At 42.5% G+C, this 24,536-nt stretch overlaps 1 protein-coding gene across 2 annotated transcripts in view; it reads left to right on the top strand.

Moving 5' to 3' along the window:
- LOC121585973 (ras and Rab interactor 2) overlaps positions 1 to 24,536 on the top strand; it is a 73,439-nt gene that overhangs the window by 35,760 nt on the left and 13,143 nt on the right. For both annotated transcript variants that reach the window (XM_045221844.1, XM_045221836.1), the window contains 5 exons: positions 780 to 990; positions 2,704 to 2,815; positions 4,721 to 4,793; positions 15,983 to 16,074; positions 22,632 to 24,188. In XM_045221844.1, the coding sequence (XP_045077779.1) occupies positions 780 to 990; positions 2,704 to 2,815; positions 4,721 to 4,793; positions 15,983 to 16,074; positions 22,632 to 24,188 (2,045 nt within the window). The remainder of the gene's footprint in view (positions 1 to 779; positions 991 to 2,703; positions 2,816 to 4,720; positions 4,794 to 15,982; positions 16,075 to 22,631; positions 24,189 to 24,536) is intronic.

Genomic DNA, 24,536 nt, shown 5'->3' with positions numbered 1-24,536 from the left:
CATCTCGTTCATTAAAATGCTATATACAGCATGCTATGTCCTATGGACATTATAAAGGGCCATATTTTTTCAAATAAAACAATGGCCAGTTTGGCTAGCAGTTGTATGCACGTTTTTTTTGTAAAAAGAAAACATAATGGGCTATGTCTGGCCCGCGAATTCATCGTTTTTTTCAATATGGCCCGTGACATCAATAAGGGATCATAGCTTTCACCTGGTCAACCTGTTGAAAGAGCAGGTGTTCCTAATGTTTTGTACACTCAGTGTATAATAATATACCCATTTCAGCCTCATATGAAGATTGCTAAATATTCACACCAATGGTGATTAGTCAATATCAGTGGCGCTAGCAGTCTGTTGAGCCCAGATAGGATGTTGAAGCAGTTTCTGTTGAATTGAAAAAGCACCCCTTTCTGAAGAAGTATGAGTGGTGATGTATAAGGGCCTCCGTAGGCGTGCTTGCTTTGAGTCATTTCATTATTAGAAGTTGTTGGGTACATGTGTCTTACACTGAAGTACTGAATTACCTGGGCCATTATGCTTTTCTATTATTAGTATTGAAATCCATTTATAACTATGATTCAACTCAATAATACTAATTGGCTCTCATGCTGATGTATTACTTTCTAGTTTTTATTATGTGTGTGTGTGCACTTGCGCGTGAATAGTTTTCTGTGTGTGCATGCATGTGTCTGTACGTGTGGATACCACTATCAGTAAACAAATAGGGGATTTAAATGGTTTATTTCTAATTTGGTCTTCCTTTCTCTCCCTCTCAGGCTGGATAGGGAGGTGGGAGGTCTGTTCCTACAGGCTCCTCCCTGTGTTGGCGTGAGGGCGGGGCTTGCTGGAGCGAGGGATTCGGGCTACAACTCTTTGCATAGAAGGATGAGTGTGCTGGACAGGCTGGTGCAAACGCACGCTGTGTGGCTGCAGCTGGGACTGAGCCATGCAGAAGCCACATGCAAACTGCAACCACAGCCCACTGGGGTGAGACCAGATGCACTCACCTAGTCACAGGACCCAATTCAATCAATTACAGATAGTCAAACTGCGGGTTCACTTTATATGAATGTAAGGTGAAACGCCCTCCTCTGATTGGCCATTGTCATTCCATTTCTTTTTCATTCTCAGAAGAACTGATTGTGACACAGGAGTTGTGACACAGGAGTGGCTCAAGTCACATGTGGCAAACACAAGGCCCACAGGCCGAATCCAGCCCATGACACATTTCAATTCATTTTGGCCCGCTTCCATACCACCTGTAATGCGCTGCACTACAAGTCACAGCAAGCACTGCCAACGTGCTGCACGCCAAATGGCAGTCTCCCCTTTCCATAGAGGGGTCATATTAGTTAGTAGGCCAAACCGTTCGGACACTACAGACGTTTCATGAGAAGACCGATTTTCAGGATGTCTCCTGGTCTGACAAACAGCGCTGTAGCTCTGCCACTTTCCAACGCAGATGCGGAAGGCCAACATAGGCAGATGCGGTGAATTGCGATACGGCCCATGCAAGAAACATCTCTAGCTTAAACTGACCGATTTTTATGGGGATTTTTCTATGTTCATTAGATTGACGGGTGGGTGTGTCAATAGAGATTATAGTGGTATTGTTTAGACGCAAGCCTCAGCCAGCACCCTTAAGATACTAGACACTGTATCACGGGGCGCTTAAATTTATAACAAAGGCAAGACCACTCACCCATCACTGTGATCTATAGCAGGTGCTCCCACACTTTTTTACTCAGCTTACTTACACTTTTGCAACTTTCAGGAGTAAGTTGAACGCTGGACTGAGTTCCTTTAGGGACCCCCTGCGCCCCCCATGCCGAACCCTCGCGTACCCCAGAACCACTGAGTGTACAAAACATTTGGAACACCTGCTCTTTCCATGACATAGATTATCCAGACGAAAGCTATGATCCCTTATTGATGTCACTTGTTAAATCCACTTCAATCAGTGTAGATGAAGGAAAGGAGACAGGTTAAAGAACAATTTTTAAGCCTCAATACAATTGATACATGGATTGTGTATGTGAGCCATTCAGAGGGTGAATGGGCAAGACAACATTTTTAAGTGCCTTTGAATGGGGTATGGTAGTAGGTGCTAGGCGCACCGGTTTGAGTGTGTCAAGAACTGCAACGCTGCTGGGTTTTTCACGCTCAAACGTTTCCCGTGTGTATCAAGAATGGTCCACCCAAAGGACATCCAGCCAACTTGACACAACTGTGGGAAGCATTGGAGTCAACATGGGCCAGCATCACTGTGGAACGCTTTCCACACCTTGTAGAATCCAGGACCCAACGAATTGAGGTTGTTCTGAGGGGAAAAGGGGGTGCAACTAAATATTAGGAAGGTGTTCCTAATGGTTTGTACACTCAGTATATATGACATGGTGAAGTGGCCCTCTCTTCCTATGAGAAGGCTGATGCACTGGTACATCTTTGTGTACAAAGCAGTGCTTGGAGTATTGCCTACTTATCTGTGATCCTCACTTACAAGGTCATCACAAACATACAAGGTCATCACAAATTTAGTCTCCGCTCTCAGCTGCTAGTATCTTTCACGGTACCTAAGGCCAGGATGGAAATGGAAAAAATCAAATGTTCCTATAATGCTCCTTGGTCTTGGAACTAGCTGCAAAATACGTTTTTATTGATGTCTGTGTTTCTCAATGGGCTTTTTCCCCCTGGCTGCAGACGTTTCTGGTGAGAAAGTCGACTACCCTGCAGAGGAAGGTGATCTCTCTGCGGATGCACCAGGACTCTGAGACACCCGTCAAAAATTTCCCTGTGACGGAGTGTCAATACAGTAAGCACGGCCTGTTAATTCCTATCTATTATGGATCTTTATCATCCAAATGTATCCCCATATGTATTGGGTAAAGTGTTATGAAATATAATGTAATGTAATATTTTAAATTGTATATAACTGCTTTGATGTTGCAGGACCCCAGGAAGAGTAGCTGGGATCCTTAATAAATACAAATACAAATTCTAATCTTCTCAATTATTAGCTTCTCAACACACAAAAAAATAATTTTTCCTCTGATCATTTGAATGTTCTATTTGAATCTATTATATCCCTTTTGCTCTAATTTCCCCTTGGGTTTTTCCCCCTTCTAAATCAACACCAGTGTTGACGTGTTTCTGTCACAGTACAGTATGTGGCGTTTCTCTACCTGGGCCTCAACATTATTCTCTCTCTACTCGTGAGGTCGATGCAGAGAGCACTGGGAGTTTCCCCAAGCCTATTTCCCAATACTTACCTAGTGAACGTAGGTATGTGTTATGCAGTTTAGTCACACAAAGATTCACTTCTTAAACCAGGCTTTATATAGCTGCCTCTCTTTTGATGTTCTTGGGTTGAATAGAACAATCTGATTTAAGCTATTTGTTGGGTGTTGTCCCAGAAAATGGCTGACCAGGTATTTTGTATGGTTTCTTTCTTAATGTGATGTAGCCTGGTACTTGTGATGGCCTTTTGCAGCTTGCTCTCTGGTTCTCTGTAAACGGTTGTACTAGGTGTAGGCACACTCAGCCATGCCAGCCTGCCAGGAAAACACTTACTTCTCTCCTGAAAAAAGCCTCACTGAGCTAGGCAGCTAACTGGGCATTGTTTGGCTATGGAACAATCATGTTGTTGGAGAGTGGTGACGTTGTCCATATGTACACTGATTGGCTGGGCCTGGCTCCCCAGTTGGTGGGCCTGGCTGCCAAGGGGGTGGGCTTAAGCCCTCCAAGACCCACCCATGGCTGCACCCCTGCCCAGTCATGTGAAATCCATAGATTAGGGCCGAATGTATTTATTTCAATTGACTGATTTCCTTATATGAACTGTAACTCATTAAATTATTTGAAATTGTTCCATGTTGCGTTTTTATATTTTTGTTCAGTAAAGATGCTGATCTTAAGTCCGTTTTTTCCACTAACTTGAGTACTGTTTGATGCAGCAACAGTCAAGGATCCATGCTAGAAATTTGCAAATGTAGAGTACTGTATATAAATGTGGACATAATGTTTTCACATTGCACAGCAGACTTTGACATCCTGTTGCTCTTCTCAAGCTCAGAGTTCGTCCAAGTTAAGCATTAGTAATGGAGCTCAGAGTGTGCAGATGGGGACTGCTCTCGGCTCGCTGGCCTGCAGCTAGCTGATATGTCTGGATTTAACCCACTTCCCCAATTTCCCCTCTTAAATGTGAATCCACATTATCTTTCCCCCTCACTCACTCGCTCTGCCTCATTCTTTCTCTTCATCTTTGTATCACTTCCTGCATAACCCAATCTCAATTAAAATGTAAATTCTCTGTCTTCGTCCATCCCTCTTTTCCAGATCTGGGACAGGTTTATGGGTTATTAAAGACTTGTTGTATACAGTTGCCTTTGTGTCTGGCTCTTCATGCCTTGGCAAATGAACCAGCAAGGCACCAGATGTGTACTCCATTGTCTTAGTAGAGTGACCCAAAGGTGTGAGCAACAGTTTTTCTACAAAGTTGTCTCTCAGTAGACCATAATGGAATGAAAAACATTGGGAAACAGTGATAAGTTAACTACTCGCGATAATGCTACTTGTGTGTGTATGGTATGTCACTGTAGTTCCCAAGTGAAAACATCACTCCTTCTCTCATCTAGGAATGTTGCCCTGCTGTTGTTCTGATTATGGGAATAGCCTATGGAAATGTCTCATGGTTCCTTAAATATAAATGTCTCCACAGCGTTCTCCTTGGAGGGATCGGGCCTCAGCTTTGCAGACCTGTTCCGTCTTGTGGCTTTCTGCTGCATCAGCAGGTAACACACACACACCAAAAAACTGTACCTTTCACATCCCAGCTATAAATCACCTATTCCTTTTGAAGACAAACACATGGAGCCCAGAGGTTACTGAAAGAACCATGAATCAGTTAAAGTTCAGAGAATGGCATTTACTGGCCACCTCATCAGTTAATGTTATATGAGACTATTGCACTGTTTTCTTCAAAAACGATCAATGTCAGTCTAGTCTGCACTATAACAATTCCATTTACTAGTGTTGAGCAATTAACCAAAATGTCGTTTTTTTTGTTGGGGTGGGGGGGGTATTAAACAACTAATTTACTGACATCGGCTCAATTACTTCAATTACATTTAGTTCTGTTTTTTTGTGAGCCCAACACGCAGTTTTTCTATAGAGAAATCAAACAATTCATGAGAGAATTTAAGTCGAACTATGTGGGACGCTGAGTTGTATGGAGGACTAAAAGTGCCACAATTAAATAAATAAATACACCATTAAATAATTACTTAAATGTGTCATTAATTAATTAAAATTAGAATTAAATACATAAATGTGTTATTAAATGTGTCATTAATTAATTCAAATACCGATTCATTTTATGTAAAATACATATATAATTATTTCACTATTTACATTTACATTTCATGATCCTGCATTGCAGTGATTCATGAATTACTTAAAACTGTCAAACTGACCCATCAAAGTCAGTGGGCGGGGCTAACGCGAATCTAGTCTGATCCATTGCTTTGGTCTGAAGTAGAGTAGGCCAACCTGGATAGAGACAATGGAGGATCTCCGTGAACTTTCCAGGGAGTTGGTTAGAGACATTTTAAACTTAGCAGAGGATGTAGAAGCAGGACCTGCTGACCCAGAGCATGTAGCTAGTAAAGCAGAGGAACTTATTGAAGTTGTTGGAGTCATTTCCGCACTTTCCGACGAAGATATCGACCACAGAGTGATTGCAAATCTAGAAGAAGTTGTCCACCGCTTCTCTGGTACCAGGGCACTTCAGGCCCAACACACACAGGGACCGGGCGTTTGGCGTTTGACATACCGAGTGCAGTTCTGGAGCATCAACTTCTTTGTGGAGTTCCCGCAGTTCAAATTGCAGCGATGTTCGGTGTGTCAAAGAGGACCATCAGGAGGCGCATGCAACAATACAGTTTAAGGTATTTACACTAAATTCATGAGTTTTCTGTTTATGAATTGCTGCTCTCATACACTCGGAAAGAATATGACGTTTAAGGTAACATTACTTGATGTTGTGTTTTTCTTGTTTGTACAGAAAGACAGATCTCTATTCAGCTGTGAATGATGAGGAGTTAGACCGTATTGTAAGTAAAATTCACAGAAGTCATCCAAACACCGGCTACAAGCTAATGCGTGGTCACCTGAATGCAAGAGGTTTGCATGTTCCAAGTGAGTAGATAATAATATGGGCATTATTTAAATGTATTTTTAATTTGGAGCTCTGCCCCTTTGAAAGGTGAAGGAAGCCCGCTTATGGAAAGACATCGCCTCTGAGATGTAGAATGTGTAGAAGAAATGTGAAGAGAAACACACATTTCAGGACGGCTGACTTGTATCATCAGGATAGACATGTCCTGTGATTTTTAGCCTCCTGTTTAATAGAGGTGGAACAATATCTGACAGTAATATTCTCAGCTGTCCGGATGTGCCCCTGCTGTAAAGGGTATAATATAATCATAGAAAAGCAAAATATCATAGGAGGCAAAAAATCTCAGGTCATCTCTGTTCGAGCATGTGGTATCTATCTATCTATCTGTCTATCTGTCTATCTGTCTATCTGTCTATCTGTCTATCTGTCTATCTGTCTATCTGTCTATCTGTGTATATATATGTATATATATATGTGTGTATATATATATATATGTATATGTATATATAATTTTTATATATGTGTATATATATATGTATGTATGTATGTATGTATATGTACAATATCTGACAGTAAAGTACATTTTTGAAGCTGTGGTGGTTCTGTAATAGTTGACTGTTTTACACACATTATTTATTTTATTATGACACCACTATATCCTCAAAATAAGTAGCCAGTGAGTGTGTGGTTATTCATTTTAAATTCCTCCCCTCAGTCTCAAGACTGCAAGAGTCTTTACGCAGAGTCAATGCAGAGGGAGTCTACATGAGACGTCTGAGGCTGCGTGTATTAAGGCGACGGCAGTATTTTGTTCCTGGCCCAAACTCTTTGTGGCATATAGATGGCCACCATAAGCTTATCAGGTCAGTGATATTAGCAGATAAACAATGCATCTTTCTATATGTTTCATTACAATTGTTATACAATAAAGTTATATTTTTTCATGTGTTTGCAACAGGTGGAGATTTGTTGTCCACGGTGGGGTGGATGGATTCAGTCGTTTAGTGGTCTACCTGACTGTGGCCGGCAATAATAGAGCTCATACGGTCTTACAGAGCTTTATCGCCGCTGTTGAGCAGTATGGGCTGCCATCAAGGGTACGGTCTGACAAAGGGGGGAGAATGCAGATGTAGCAGAATTCATGATCAGAAGCAGAGGTACCGACAGGAATTCACACATCACAGGCAGAAGTGTCCACAATCAGCGGTAAAGAAATATGTTTGGCAACTAGGCTCACACAACTAACATACTAGTTGAATGTACTTTAGCATATGTCATAAATTAACAATTTCTCAATTTTATCCTAAACACAGAATAGAGAGGATGTGGAGAGATGTTTATGAACATGCCCTGGACCTCTTCTATCAGATCTTTACTTCATTGGAAGATCAGGAGACACTGAATCCAGACAATGAAGTCCATCTTTTCGCTCTGCACCGGATTTTCCTTCCACTGGTTCAGCAAAGCCTCGACTCTTTTCGAGATGCTTGGAACTTCCACGGTCTTAGAACTGAAAGGAATCAGTCACCACAGCAACTCTGGAGAAGTTACAGAGAGCAAGGCCCTGAGGAGGATCCTACTGAGGTTAACAATGAACTTTAAACACTTTCTTAAAATTGTTTCCCCAAAGGAATTATGGGAGAAAAAAATGGTGCTAAATGTGATACTTTAAATGAAACATTTACTATAGATTATTGTCTCTTTAAAATCTCCCGAGCTTTTAAAGATCAACCTGTGAGCTGTAGTTTCTACAGTGCATACTATGCAAAGCTGTATTATTTTAAAAAACTGAATAAGTAACATTTCATTTCTCACTGCCTTGGTGACCAAAAATAACAATCTTGTGTAAGGACATGTCAAACTAGTTTTAAGTACAAGACTGATTATGCTTGTCATCCATTCAGGTTCCCTGAAGAATATGGGATCGATTGGAACGGACCTCACTGCCTTCATCGAGGCACTGTGTCAGTCCCCGAGGTTCAGCTGGCCCGTGAGCTCTCAGATGAAGAGGTTGCAATTTTGCCAGCTCCAGGAGTTTCTGTTACTGATGCACTTAGACTATATGTAGAGACTGTGGAAGTGTTATCAAGAATCTTAGACTGATGTCCAACCCATGTTTTTATTTGTTGTGTTAGAACAAGCAAGGAAAAACTGAAAGTTTACTTTCCTTTTAAAAGAAAGGAAAAAAAGCTGTTTCTTTGAAGCTTCCTGTCTCATTATGGTCCACAGAATGACTAACATGAATGCTGTACTGTTAGCACTGAAGGTGCAGAACAGTTTGATTTTAGTAAATGGAAGAAAAAAAAGTCAACTACTGCACAGTGTGTTAATGTTTTCAAAGACACTGAACTTGTGTCAATTCATCTGAACTGTGTATGCATTGACATTAGGGCTGGGCAATATGGAGAAAATCAAATATCACATTTTTGACCTAACACCTTGATGTCGATATTGCAACGATATTGTAAGGTTGACAATTGGTGCATTCACAAAATATCTTCCACATTTAGATTTCGGATAAATAACTATCATATTGTGGATATAATGACTAAGTGGTAAAAGGCAAATAATAGAACAGCTAGAACAGTCTGGTAAGTTCAGAAAATGACATCACTTTACTGTAATGCAGCCTTTGAAACCAGGAAAAGACTAAACTTACCATGTAACGATATTACACTTCTTCAAAATCTAATGGTGCTTTTCCATTACATGGTACCTACTCGCCTCGCCTTTTTTGGTTTTCCATTACGAAAAAAAGTACCTGGTACCTGCTAACATATACTTTTTTTAGCACCTGCTCAGTCGAGGTTCCAAGCGAGCTGAGGCGAGCCGAGAAGGTAACTTTTAGACATTTTGTCCTGCACCTCACACAGCGTCTCAACATTGGGGCTAGCAGGACCGAGTCTTCTCTTGATTTTTAGCCGTTGCAATGAAAGTTCTGTTTAACCGTGTAACTAAACCAACGTAGAGGTGAATAGCGCCACCCAGTGTATTGGAATGTGTTCAGTAGCTCTGCATCAATCCATTATCCGGAATTGATTTGTCTTGGCTTGATGCAGAGGGTAACCAATCAGGCGTTAGGTTCCGCCTACCAACTTTTGATGGGTCAGTTTGACAGTTTTAAGTAATTCAGGAAGCACTCCAACGCAGGACCATGAAATGTAAATGTAAATAGTGAAATTATTATATATGTATTTTACATAAAATGAATCGGTATTTGAATTAATTAATGACACATTTAATAACACATTTATGTATTTAATTCTAATTTTAATTAATTAATGACACATTTAAGTAATTATTTAATGGTGTATTTATTTATTTAATTGTGGCACTTTTAGTCCTCCATAGAGTTGAAGGGAGCTGTAGTTTTCATTTAAGCAAATATTTCAGCTATTTCAGCGCAGAAACATGTTAATTAACTCAGTGGCGTGTATTCATGGATGCCAAGGGAAGCCAGGCTTCCCAAAAAAATTTACCAAGAAAAAAACATGCATCTTTCGTCTCTCCGTGTTTCATAATTTTCCTTACATTCGCAAGAGGCTGCATGTACAGTGTCTCACCGGAGAAAGCATCCGAGCGAGCGAAACAGTGCCCCTCTGTCTATGTATGTGTAGGCCATCTATCTGATGCTGTCTGGTCCAAAATAGAATGACATTGCTGTCCCCCATAGCATTGAATGCAAGGGCAGCCAGCGAGCATTTGGTCAAGCTCAACAGTGAATGGTCCTGGTGCACCAAAAAAGTGTCAAGGGAAGCCAGTTTGGATTTGTCGTCACTTCTATCAAATTACATTGAGAGCATACGTCATTGACAGAAACAACTTGAATTGTTGCAACCTGTTGTGTTGTTGTCCTCCAGTGGCAAGCTAGCTAGCTAAAATTGGCCCTTTCCTAAATTAGCCATGGATGGAGATAGGGTTTTGGACTTGTCGTTTTACTTAATTCTCCGTACTGGCCAATGATTATAATAGTGATTCTGATACAACCATTAATTAATACATTGTGCCCATGGCCTGAGATGATGGAAGTTCAATATGTAGCTAGATGTAGAAGGCTAATGTTAACTAGCTAACGTTGCCCATGGAAGGAAGTTAGGCTAGCGAGCAAGCATTTTAGCCAGGTAGCCTAAGACAAAAACTATATAGTGTATGACAGAGTGATAGACCATTTCGTCAACATGAAAGAGAGGATGGCATTGGCTTTTCTCTAAAAGTAGGGTGAGTCAACATGTTTTTTCTAATTGCACAAATGCGCACGCACACAGAAATCAGAAACATGGACAGCCACATCATATTTAGCTTATGTTGATTGGACTAAATAGTTTTTGGTATTTTTAAGTTGTCACTGTATTAGACTAAGCATAGGTGATTTGATGATGTTGAAGCTGAAATGGTGCTGGAATAATGGAGGCAGCTCCTGTTTTCTTTGCGACTTGCGGTAACTCTCCATGGTTCTAAAGCAATAGTTGTTTAGTGGTTCGAAAATGTCAGAAATATCAACTTGATTGTAACTGTTTGTTACATGCTATATGCTTTGTGGACTTCACCGGACAGAGGTTGCGCTCCGGTTTTGTGATTAAACAAATGTGGTTGAATTTATTCTGCCACTGTCTTCTTATTGTCTCGGGCCTTAGGCCTATATATCATGGCCGCAAGGCATATGAACTAACAGGTTATAGCGCAAACAACGCAATTATCACAACACATAGGTTGTAATATGACCTTTTTTTTCTGGCTTGGCTTCCCCAGTGATTTTACCCACGCACCGCTACTGAATTAACTACAATGACCATCATCCATTGCGCCTGTTCTTTTCTGGCTCGGACAGAGATGGATACACTTTTACGCATACGCCGCCGCATGTGAGAGGAATGTAGACAACACGAGACAGTACGTGAAAGTATGCCTTATCTACTTTGAAAAAGTAGTACAAATATTGTAATACAGCTCTCCAGCATACTTAGGCAGTCTAGCCTAGGATGACTAAAGACAGTACAGTACAGAGAGACATTAGATGGTTGTCTGGCTGGCCAACCTGGTCTCAGAGCATTTCATATTATTCTGTACGTAAATCCGAGACACTCCATTTAGTATGATATGTTACTAATTACAATTCGTATTATATGTTACAAATTTGCATAATGTACAATATGTTACGAATTAGCAAAACGTACGATATGTTACGAATTTGCTAAACGTATGATATGTTACAAATTCTAGCTAGGTGGTTAATGTTAGCTAGGATAGGGGTTAAGGTTAAATTTAGGAGTTAGGTTAGAGGCTTACGGTTAGGGGAAGGGTTAGCTAAAAGGGTTAGGGTTAGCTAATATGCTAAGTAGTTGCAAAGTAGCTAAAAATTAGCAAGTAGTTGAAAAGTAGTGAATTAGCTCAAATGCTAAAGTTGTCCATGATGAGATTCAAACTCACAACCTTTGGGTTGCTAGATGCCCACCCACCCGCCCCAACCAACCACCCGCCCCAACCCACCACCCACCCTACTATGTAACCATCTGTCTTATGTAACCATACCAAACGTGACATATCATACAAATTTCAGTGTCCCGGATTTACGTTTCCTATGTTACATCTAGTCAATGAGACCAGGCTGGGCTGGCTGGCTGCTACTGCCTGAGCAGAGATGAGATTACTTTAAGGAATGAAAAATTATAAAGTCATCAAATAAAACTAAGTAATGTACAGAACTGAAATATTTTATTATTTCATAGTAATTTCCTATTTTGCTATGTGGACCTGAAAGAGACAATGGAATATTTTCAATGTTTTGGCAATTGATGTTCACTATTTTTGGCTTTGGAATTTCCATTAAAAAGCTCTAATCATTTTATTGTCATTATTTCATAATGCATTTAATGTGTAAAAAAAAAATCATAGAAATCGAAAACCGTAATTATTTTAACCGAACAGTCCTCAAAAAGCACTTATCGCTCAGCACTACCATTTTTTACGTTGGTTTGGTTTGTATACAAGGGGTCACGAAAGGCCTTTTCTTTTGAAACTCGAGGCTATTCAAGCTATGCTAATAATCTTGGATAAAACTTCGAGGTTGTGCTTGATTGAAAACATATTCCTGTCTGGTGGTGGTGAATGGCAACATGACAAGGCCACAAATCAACATGGGGGAGACAAGCAGGAATTGTCTATGAGGAAGAAGACAGGCCTTGTACTGTCTGTAGCTTGTGTTTACATATGGAGACAGGAACAAAACCGCAAAAACAAAACACAAGGGGTCGAAGATGATCATGAACTTCGAGTGTACAGTATTTTGACTGACTTTGAGCCAAATGTGTGCATGGCTATAAGATCTCAATTCTGTTGTGAATAGCAGCCTGATTCTGCTCTCTGAACGATGTTGGTTACATTTGTTGCCATGATTATGTTTGTCTTAGTCAATTAGAGCTTAAGAAATGTTTACAAACTTCAGACTTGTAAAAGTTATTTGAGACACAGGAAGAAACAGGGTGGGGTGCTGAGCCTCTTGGCCTGTGCTTGACCCTACTAATGCTCGCTCACTCTCTCTCTAGCTCGCTCTTATTTATTTATTTATAGTACCAGTCAAAAGTTTGGACACACCTACTCACTCCAGGGTTTTTATTTATTTTTACTATTTTCTACATTGTAGAATAATAGTGAAGACATCAACACTATGAAATAACACAAATGGAATCATGTAGTAACCAAAAAAGTGTTAAACAAATCAAAATATATTTTATATTTGAGATTCTTCAAAGTAGCCACCCTTTGCCTTGATGACAGCTTTGCATTCTCTCAACCAGCTTCATGAGGTAGTCACCTGGAATGCATTTCAATTAACAGGTGTGCCTTGTTTAAAGTTAATTTGTGGAATTTATTTCCTCCTTAATGCGTTTGAGCAAATCAGTTGTTGTGACAAGGTAGGGGTGGTATACAGAAGATAGCCCTATTTGGAAAAAGTCCATGTTATGGCAAGAACAGCTCAAATAAGCAAAGAGAAACGACAGTCCATCATTACTTTAAGACATGAAGGTTAGTCAATCCCGAAAATGTCAAGAACATTGAAAGTTTCTGCAAGTGCAGTCGCAAAAACCTAGCGCTATGATGAAACTGGCTCTCATGAGGACCGCCACAGGAAAGAAAGACCCAGAGTTACCTCTGCTGCAGGGGATACGTTCATTAGAGTTACCAGCCTCAGAAATTGCAGCCCAAATAAATGCTTCACAGAGTTCAAGTCACAGACACATCTCAACATCAACTGTTCAGAGGAGACTGCGTGAATCAGTCCTTCATGGTCGAATGGCTGCAAAGAAACCACTACTAAAGGACACCAATAATAAGAAGAGACTTGCTTGGGCCAAGAAACACGAGCAATGGACATTAGACCGGTGGAAATCTATCCTTTGGTCTGATGAGTCCAAATTTGAGATTTTTGGTTCTAACCGCCGTGTCTTTGTGAGACGCAGAGTAGGTGAACGGATGATCTCCACATGTGTGGTTCCCACCGTGTAGCATGGAGGAGGAGGTGTGATGGTGTGGGGGTGCTTTGCTGGTGACACTGTAGGTGATTTGTTTAGAATTCAAGGCACACTTAACCAGCATGGCTACCATGCCATCCCATCTGATTTGCGCTTAGTGGGACTATCATTTGTTTTTAAACAGGACAATGACCCAACACACCTCCAGGCTGTGTAAGGGCTATTTGACCAAGAAGGAGAGTGATGGAGTGCTGCATCAGATGACCTGGCCTCCACAATCACCCGACCTCAACCCAATTGAGATGGTTTGGGATGAGTTAGACCGTAGAGTGAAGAAAAAGCCGCCTACAAGTGCTCAGCATATGTGGGAACTCCTTCAAGACTGTTGGAAAAGCATTCCAGGTGAAGCTGGTTGAGAGAATGCCAAGAGTGTGCAAAGTTGTCATCAAGGATACTTTGAAGAATCTAAAATATAAGTAACACTTTTTTGGTTACTACATGATTCCACATGTTATTTCATTGTTTTGATGTCTTCACTATTATTCTACAATGTAGAAAATAGTAAAAATAAAGAAAAACCCTTGAATGAGTAGGTGTGTCCAAACATCTTACTGGTACTGTATATAAATACATACATACATACAGTGCCTTCGGAAAGTATTCAGACCCCTTGACTTTTTCCACATTTTGTTACGTTAGTCTTATTCAAAAATTGATTAAATTGTTTTAATCAGACAATACCCCATAATAACACATTTTTGCTAATGTATACAAAAATAAAAAAGGGAATACGACATTTACATAAGTATTCAGACCCTTTACTCAGTACTTTGTTTAAGCACCTTTGGCAGTGATTAGAGCATCGATTATTCTTGGGTATGACGCTACAAGCATGGCACACCTGTATTTGGGGAGTTTCTCCCATTCTTCTGTGCAGATCCTCTCAAGCTCTGTCAGGTTGAATGGGGAGCGTTATTGCACCGCTATTTTCAGGTCTCTCCAGAGATGTTAGATCGGGTTCAAGTCCAGGCTCTGGCTGGGCCACTCAAGGACCTTCAGAGACTTGTCCCGAAGCCACTCCTGCATTGTCTTTGCTGTGTGCTTAGGGTCGTTGTCCTTTAGAAAGGTGAACCTTCGACCCAGTCTGAGATCCTGAGCGCTCTGGAGCAGGTTTTCATCAAGGATCTCTCTGTACTTTGCTCCGTTCATCTTTGCCTCGATCCTGACTAGTCTCCCAGTCCCTGCCGCTGAAAAACATCCCCACGGCATGATGCTGCTACCACCATGCTTCACCGTAGAGATGGTGGCAGGTTTCCTCCAGACGTGACGCTTCGCATTCAGGCCAAAGAGTTCAATCTTGGTTTCATCAGAGCAGAGAATGTTGTTTCTCATGGTCTGAGAGTCTTTAGATGCCTTTTGGCAAACTCCAAGTGGGCTGTCATGTGCCTTTTACTGAGGAGTTGCTTCCGTCTGGCCACTCTACCATAAAGGCCTGATTGGTGGAATGCTGCAGAGATGGTTGTACTTCTGGAAAGTTCTCCCATCTCCACAGAGGAACTCTAGAGCTCTGTCAGAGTGACCATCAGGTTCTTGGTCACCTCCCTGACCAAGGCCCTTCTCCCCCGATTGGCCAGCTCTAGGAAGAGTCTTGGTGGTTCCAAACTTCTTCCATTTAAGAATGATGGAGGCCACTGTGTTCTTGGGGACCTTCAATGCTGCAGAAATGTTTTGGTACCCTTCCCCAGATCTGTGCCTCGACACAATCCTGTCTCGGAGCTCTACGGACAATTCCTTCGACCTCATGGCTTGGTTTCTGTTCTGACATGCACTGTTAACTGTGGGACTTTATATAGACAGGTGTGTGCCTTTCCAAATCATGTCCAATCAATTTGTAGAAACATTTCAAGGATGATCAATGGAAACAGGATGCACCTGAGCTCAATTGTGAGTCTCATAGCAAAGTTTAGTTTTTGTTGTTTTTTTTTGTTTACATTTGCACAACTTTCTAAAAACCTTTCACTTTGTCATTATGGGGTATTGTGTGTAGATTGCTGAGGATTTGTATTTATTTAATCCATTTTAGAATAAGGCTGTAACATAACAAAATGTGAAAAATGTAAAGGGGTCTGAATATTTTCTGAAGGCTCGCTCTGTCTGTCTGTCTGTCTGTCAGTCACTCACTCACTCACGACAAACACTAGTTATGGAAGGGCTGTTTGGTCACCCTAATGAAATGACTCACAGCAGGGACAGGGATTAATTCCCTCTTTCTATCTCTTTCTTTCTATCTCTCTCATTCATCTCACATATTGACTCTTGTCTGCCTCTCTCTTAGGGATGTCTTGCCATTCACTCTAAAGCTTCCTGAAGCCATCTCTGCAGCCAGGACGCCAACAGACTTGGAGGAGGTGGCCAAGCTAGGAGCAGGTGAGTGTCCACTAGACTGATACAAATGTACAGTATCGATAATGCATATCTGAAGCATGAAGATTAAAAGTGTAACCTCACTCTGTAGCTGGATGGTCATTGACTACCTGCTAGTTGACTGTAGTCGCTTTAGAAAAGTTTTGTGAGTACCTTAGGTCTAATCCCACATGCGTTCTGTTTAAAACCAAGCAAATGTTCTTCCTTAGGCTGTTCTTGTAAATCACATTTAACCACTTTCTCCAAGTTAAATTAGTAAAAGCCCAAAATGACATGGCTCCATGAGTCACCCATAGGAACAATGCCTCTCTGAGGCCCAAATCAGTGCTGCTTGGCTGGGCACATGATCAGGGGAGCACTGGAGCCCTGGAACCCTGAGTAGGCCTCACTGTGGTCTTAGACCTCTAACTCAGTCACTGTGCAATGTGCTCTCTGTGCCAAAGCTGTAATTTCGCTCTGCATCTGAAAGAGCCAATGTATAGGCCTATACTAGCCTTGTTGACACACTGATTTGATAACATACTTCCTTTGGTGTGGTTTCGAGTGATCTTCACACACAACAGGCCCACTGTGTAGCTTTTCCCTCTGATGAACATGAGGAGACTGCATTGAGACTTAAACAATGCTTGGGTTTGTCTGTGTGTTGAGGTAGATGCGCGTCAGTGAAGGTTCACATGGATTTGAATGACGTTCATATAGGTGACCATGCTCGATGAGCCGTGTGTAGGTAGGCTATGTCGCGTCACTAAAATATGGCTTTGGACATAACAAAAGACACCAGTGCTGAGTTATGACGTCTGGATCGGTAACCGTACCTGTGACATGGGTCTGATTCAATACAGTGGGGCTGTGTCAATCTATGCTTCAGAGAAAGTATACTTTCTTTCATTCTGTCTGTCTATTCAGCCATTTGTCTGGTTAACAGACCAGCAGAAGATGAGTTTGATTGAAAAAGAAGTGCACAGTAGCTGGACATACTAGCAGATGCTTGATAAATACGTTTTTCAAGCAGTGAACCATTAGCAGACATTTCTCTTTCTTTACCAAGAGGCTGAACTTTGGCAGTATTTATTCACTCTGTCATCAGCTGCCTGTATTTCAGGTTTCGCTCGCCTCATAGTCCTCAGCTCACCCTAGATTTTCCCAGCTGACAGTTTTAGACCAGAACATTTCCTCATTAGGCCACACCCTCCCAGTGCCTCAGGTGTGTTACCTGTGAGACAAGATTATCAAATAATGTAGCTAGCTAGCTAGCTAGTGTAACCAACTCGCTGTCATCAACAACACCAGGCACAGTCTCCACGTTTGAACGTGTGTCTAGAGTTGGATGTAATCCAGATCCTGGCCATCTGATTGTTTAACAACTTTACGGAAGCCCATTTTCACTAGAGTAACTATTTTCCGATCAATATGTGCATTGCAGATTAAGCTACTGCCAAAGATACACTGTGTTGTCTGGTAAATTAGTTTCGCATGGCCCGATTTGCCGGTGGGTGGGTTTGCTCCTTTAAAACCATTCCATTGGTCTTCCTAAGGAGAGGTGCCTGCCTGCCCGGGGTACCTGGCCATGCAAAGCGAACTTGCCCAGTCTTTTCCCAGAAAATGTGGTGCCACCACGTGTTAATAGGCAAAAGAGGGCATGAATTGTTGATATAATTGTAATCTAAAACAACCCCCACATGACGTATTCACTTGCCAAACTCCATTTTGGATGAGACTTTATGACCAAAATTATCCTATCCTATTTACACATTGTAGTCAATTTTGACACCTAGAATTAATGTTTCTGACTCATATGGATGCCACACAGGCCGTTTAAAACCAGAGGGAAGAGTGCCCCCTACTGGCCCTCCAATACCACTTCCAGCAGTATCTGGTCTCACATCCAGGGATTGACCAGCACCGACCCTGCTTAACTTCAGAGGCAAGCCAGCAGTGGGATGCAGGGTGGTATGCTGCTGACACGTCTTCTCAGAACTTTTATCAGAAATATCACTGTGCTATCGTTGACAACGAACAAAAATGGACTGTAAAAGTAACCGATTCAGAAAACGGAAGAGCTGCTTAATGAAACAATAACGACGAACAAAAATTGACTGTAAAAGTAACTGATTCAGAAAACTAAGAGCTGCTTAATGAAAGAATAACGAAAAACAGCAAAGAAAAATAAGTCTGGAGGAGGAGTGGGGTAGGAAAAACCTTGACTGAGAGCTGGCGCGCGAGTGAGGGAGTGACTGGGGGAGGAGAGAATGCTTTGTTGACATTCAGCCCCTACGTACTCATTTAGCATGTGTGAGTCATAACATAGTCAGTGTGTGAGACAAGACAGCAAGGCTGGACAGAGGCAGCAGTGTGCTCTAAAGTTCTCACACTAGTAAAACTACGATAAGCTCAAATCGGAGCTGGTCTTTGTCTGCTGTAAATTGATGTGAGTACAGTAAGTCAATGTTTCTCTGCTCTTACATTGTGATGTGACCGTTGGCTGTGTCTGGTACGGCTTTGTCTTTTATTGTTCTATAGAGTCTGTCTAGTACAGCTCTGTTGTATGAGCACTTCAGTTGGACGTGTCTCATATAGCAGTAGGTTTAGTTCTGTCATAGAGTATCATTGTTTTGGTATATGGCTTTGGTTGCTAAGTCGGTGTCTGTGTACAGTAGTGTCCAGCGATGTTCTTCGTAAATCCTTTATGGTTATATCGTACTGATTGGAACGTTTCTGTTTTGGCATTATGCCGGTATGGTTGTATTTATTTGCAACAATGTTCTTGTGATGTAGCTAATAGGCACTGGCAACGTGGTATGATAACAGTAGCTTAATTGACTCGATGGTGTTATGTTGATGTGTATTGACATTGTTGTGTCTACTTCTTCTCAGTAGCTGCATCAGTGTTAATATCAGGCTATTGTAGCCTCGATTTAAAAGGGATAGTTCAGGATTTATCTACTTCCCCAGAGTCAGATTAACTCCTCGATACCATTCAATTTGTATGTATCTGCTCCAGTGGACATTTTAGCATGTAAATCTTGGTGGGGCAAACTCAAACATAAAAAAAAAAAATGCATGCCCACAACACAACACTAAACAATACATTAATTGCACTATGACAGTGACAAACGGTGCACACAAACTGTTAGGACCTACATAAAGCTGTCCCAACAGCTGAGTCCCAACAGCAGTCCCAACACCTTACCACTGCTACACCTGGCTATCAGCAGATCCTTGACTGGCAGCAAAACACTTTCAGCTGATATGGCTGACTTGCTTAAACAAATGTGGTTTCTACTGACAATTGAGATGTACAAACTATGGCATAAGGGGACGACGAGCGGATAAGAGGCAATCTGTAATTTCGATTAAGACATTAATGAGCGAGCTAGGACGGACGTAGTCAATATAACTATTTGTTCAGCACTTTTGAAATGTACAGCGACAGAATTCAGAACATGGGCTGTTCTTACAGTATTGTCCCTGTACACCAAGTCAGAACCGTAGGATAAATAAAGGGGGCATATAAACAGACAATGAAAGCTCTTACAATATTCGATTATGCCATTTCTCTAAAATAGGTTATAGGCTACATGTTCACCACCAAGTCAGAACAGAAGGTGAAATTAAGAATGGGAAAGGGACCAAATTATTAGGGTGAGGCACATTGGTTACTAACATAGCTACAGTATACATATCTCCCTGGCATATTACATCATTTATACAGCAGCATACAATACATTTATGGACTCACCTTGTTGTGCGGCGGTCCTTTGTGGGCAAATTTAGTCATCAAACTTTGCCATCAAAGTCTGGCATTCTCTGGATTTATGGTGCTTTCAAGACAACTGGGAACTCTAAAAACAAAAAAACAAGGTCAAATCATGACGTCAGTGATCTTCAGGTCGGAGCTCTAGAAAGAGGCCCGAGTTAATGTGCCCTTGAGCAAGGCACTTAACCCTAATTGCTCCTGTAAGTCGCTCTGGATAAGAGCGTCTGCTAAATGACTAAAATGTAATGTAATGTTCCCGACTTGCAATTCTGAGTTGGATGACCGTTCAAAACTTATTTTCCCAGTCAGAGCTCGTTTTTTTCCAGAGTTCCGAGTTTCCAGTTTTGAACGTGGCAGAAGTCATGCTGGATTGACAGCATGGCCAATGTTGAATGTTTATAATTTTTTTGTTTGTTTGTATTTTACCCCTCTTTTTCTCCCCAATTTTGTGATATCCAATTGCGATCTTGTCTCATCGCTGCAACTCCCCAACGGGCTCGGGAGAGGCGAAGGTCGAGTCATGCGTCCTCCGAAACATGACCCGCCAAACCGCGCTCCATAACACCCACCCGCTTAACCCGGAAGCACTAATGTGTCGGAGGAAACACCGTTCAACTGACGACCGAAGTCAGTCTGCAGGCGCCCGGCCCGCCACAAGGAGTCGCTAGAGCGCGATGAGCCAAGTAAAGCCCCCCCCCCCCGCCTTACTCAAGAAAGCAAAAAAGAGACCATGTTTGTATGCGGCTTTATTAACTCAATGATTTATTTTTATTTGTATTGTTTGAAAACTGACGTGACCCGTATTAATACGAAAATAACATGAAAAACATATTTATTTAGCTGAACAGGTGGGGCTCAAATCAGGTGCCCTGAATGACGGGTCGCCACTGATCTGCTCCAATATGAAGGAAGTTACAGGTAGTTTCGCGAACCAATGCTAGCTGTTCCTGTAGACTTCCAGTCATTGCGCTAAAGTATGTTAGCAACTTCTGAATGCAGAGACATAAAAATGGTATCCACAAATTCATCTTATACTGGGGAAGTACAGTACCAGTCAAAAGTTTGAACACACCTACTCATTCCAGGGTTTTTCTTTATTTGTACTATTTTCTACGTTGTAGAATAATAGTGAAGATATCAAAACTATGAAATAACACATATGGGATCATGTAGTAACCAAAGAAGTGTTAAACAAATCAAAATATATTTTATATTTGAGATTCTTCAAATAGCCACCCTTTGCCTTGATGACAGCTTTGCACACTCTTGGCATTCTCTCAACCAGCTTCATGAGGTAGTCCCCTGGAATGCATTTCGATTAACAGGTGTGCCTTGTTAATTTGTGGAATTTCTTTCCTTAATGCGTTTGAGCTAATCCGTTGTGTTGTGACAAGGTAGGGGTGGTATACAGAAGATAGCCCTATTTGGTAAAAGTCCATATTATGGCAAGAACAGCTCAAACGACAGTCCATCATTACTTTAAGACGTGAAGGTCAGTCAATCCGAAAATTCAAGAACTTTGAAAGAAACCATCAAGCGCTATGATGAAACTGGTTCTCATGAGGACCACCACAGGAAAGGAAGACCCAGAGTTACCTCTGCTGCAGAGGATAAGTTAATTAGAGTTACCAGCCTCAGAAATTGCAGCCCAAATTCACAGAGTTCAAGTAACAGACACATCTCAACATCAACTGTTCAGAGGAGACTGCGTGAATCAGGCCTTCATGGTCTAATTGCTGCAAAGAAACCACTACTAAAGGATACCAATAAGAAGAGGCTTGTTTGGGCCAAGAAACGCGAGCAATGGACATTAGACAGGTGGAAATCTGTCCTTTGGTCTGATGAGTCCAAATTTGAGATGTTTGGTTCCAACCGCTGTGTCTTTGTGAGACGCAGAGTAGGTGAACGGATGATCTCTGCATGTGTGGTTCCCACAGTGAAGCATGGAGGAGGAGGTGTGGGGGTGCTTTGCTGGTGACACTGTCAGTGATATATTTAGAATTCAAGGCACACTTAACCAGCACGGCTACCACAGCATTCTGCAGCGATACGCCATCCCATCTGGTTTGGGCTTAGTGGGACTATCATTTGTTTTTCAACAGGACAATGACCCAAAACACACCTCCAGGGCTATTTGACCAAGGAGAGCGATGGAGTGCTGCATCAGATGACCTGGCCTCCACAATCACCCGACCTCAACCCAATTAACATGGTTTGGGATGAGTTGGACCGCAGAGTGAAGGAAAAGCAGCCAACATATGTGGGAACTCCTTCAAGACTGTTGGAAAAGCATTCCAGGTGAAGCTGGTTGAGAGAATGCCAAGAGTGTGCAAAGCTGTCATCAAGGCAAAGGGTGGCTATTTTGAAGAATCTCAAATATATTTTGATTTGTTTAACACTTTTTTTGGTTACTACATGATTCCATATGTGTTATTTCATAGTTTTGATGTCTTCACTATTTTTCTACAATGTAGAAAATAGTAAAAATAAAGAAAAACCCTTGAATGAGTAGGTGTGTCCAAACTTTTGACTGGTACTGTATATAAAGGGCCTCATTGCCAAAATCCTGAACTATCCATTTAATGTAGAACAGTTACTTTGTGTTGATATTATATTACAGTATCATGTTACCCTGATGTTTCGCTGTTGTGTAATATCAGGATGACTCCGACAGCGTTTGACCAGTAATTTTATTGTGAGTTAGGTAATGTTGCCGTAATATTGGCATGATGTTAATGTAAAGTTAGTGTTATGTTACAGTAATGTTGCTGTTTTAGTGTCTGATCCTCTCTCTCTCCTGCAGGATTCTGTGACTCTGAACATTGCCGTAGGAGGAGTTCTGTCTCCTGGTTGTCCAGGACAACCACCCACGACCAATCACCTAGCCTGAGGCAGAGATCCGTTTCCACACCCCTGGTCACCCGCACCCCGTCCCAGCTGGAGTGTTCCCAGTCCAATAGGGCTCTCTGCTTCATCAACCCCCTTTTCCTAAAGGTTCACCACCCAGAGGGGGGCAACCACACCCCTCCCTCCTCCACCAGCCACAACAACCCCCATCACCTAAACAACAACAGTACAACTACAGCTACAACTGTACAAGTACAACAACAGCACTGTACCAGCAACCCAGAGCAACTTAACGACAGCCCTCAACCCCATAGCGACAGCCCTCAGAGTGATAGCCCTGGCAACAGCCCCCAGCATCATAACAGCTGTGTAAGTGTGAGCGTGAGCCTGGCTAACAGAGTTTCCCGCCCGCCACCTCCTCGCCCCCCACCTCCCTGCTGTGCCCCCCTTCGCCCTGCCTCCCCTCAACGCCAGCACAGCATGCCTGATAAAATATCCTGGATCAACCCGCCCAAAGAGCCGGAGAGGGTGGGAGAGAGGGAGAAAGGAGGAGAGAGGGAGAAGGGCAGTAGCCTTCTCTCCCGCCTGGGCTCCTCTCTCAGCATCAGCCCTTCCTCTCCTTTCCTCTCCTCCTCTTCCTCTTTCCTCTCATCCACCCCTCCCAAGAAGCTCAGCATCAGTGCCCCCATCTCCATCCCCCTGTCCCTCCCCTCCCCAAGTGACGTCGACTGCCATCTTGCTCTCGATGACCAGACTATTGAGAATGCCATATCTCTCAGTCTGGCTAAGCTGTCTCTGAGAAACACCATCACCCCCGATGACAACACAGAGGGAAACAGTCCGTCCACTCAAGACCAAGCCCGCTCCCGCCGAGAGGAAGGAGGAGGAAGTGGAAGAGGCGGAAGAGAAGGGGACTGCGTCCAGCGCCTGAGCGACATGAGCCTTTCCACCGACTCCTCCACTGACTCAGTAGACTTGTCCCAGGGCTTCTTCCCCCCACTCCCTGAACCCAGCCCACCCACCACAAATAACCTGGTGCTGCCCCTCCTCACCCACCCCTACAGCAGCATGGAGGAAGACGATGATGACGAAGACGAAGCGGACTTCGGCGTGAGCCTGGAGAACGACCAAGACCAGGACCTGACCCTCACCCCTCCCGGGCAGCGCACCAAACGGCGAGCCAGTGCCGGGGCCATGGTCATCCAGCGGGCCCTCAGGGGCCACCTCCGTAAGATGAGTGGAATGTTCAACTCCCTCCTAACCCCTGAGAAACGGGCCATACAGAGAGTCCTGGAGCTGTCCAGGGATAAGGGCTCATACTTTGGCTGCCTAGTGCAGGACTACTTGAGCTTCCTGCAGGAGGGAGGGGGCAGCCAGGCCTGGCAGTGCCACACTTCAGGGCTGGAGCTGCTGCAGACGCTACGCCAGTTTATCACCCAGATGAAGAGCTACCTGCGGCAGAGCTCTGAGCTGGAGCCCCCCATCGAGTCACTCATCCCAGAGGACCAAATCGGTGAGTGGGGAGGGGTGTGTGCAAATATGTGTGTTTTCTATGTTGTCAAATAGTAGCAGAAATGTTGTATATCAGACCAATTAATGTTGATTAACTGTTGCTAGTTGCTAATTTGCTAGACGTCACAGTAAAAATGTACGTTGAACTTCGAAGTTGTTCCATTGTCATCTTTGAAATGGTTAATTAGTTGACATTGACACAACCAAACAGCTAATGAAAATATTAAACTATCAGATATGAAAATATACAAACTGGACAAGACTGTGTATGCCTATAGACAGGGCGAGAGCAGCTCAGTATGCAAGTCTGTACGCATGTGTGTGTGAGCTGGCCATTGTGGTCAGGATT

The sequence above is a fragment of the Coregonus clupeaformis genome, chromosome 1 (genome assembly GCF_020615455.1).
Source record: "Coregonus clupeaformis isolate EN_2021a chromosome 1, ASM2061545v1, whole genome shotgun sequence".
Lineage (NCBI taxonomy): Eukaryota > Metazoa > Chordata > Actinopteri > Salmoniformes > Salmonidae > Coregonus > Coregonus clupeaformis.
The sequence above is the reverse complement of the archived record's forward strand: the minus strand, read 5'-3'. Positions and strand labels throughout refer to the sequence as shown.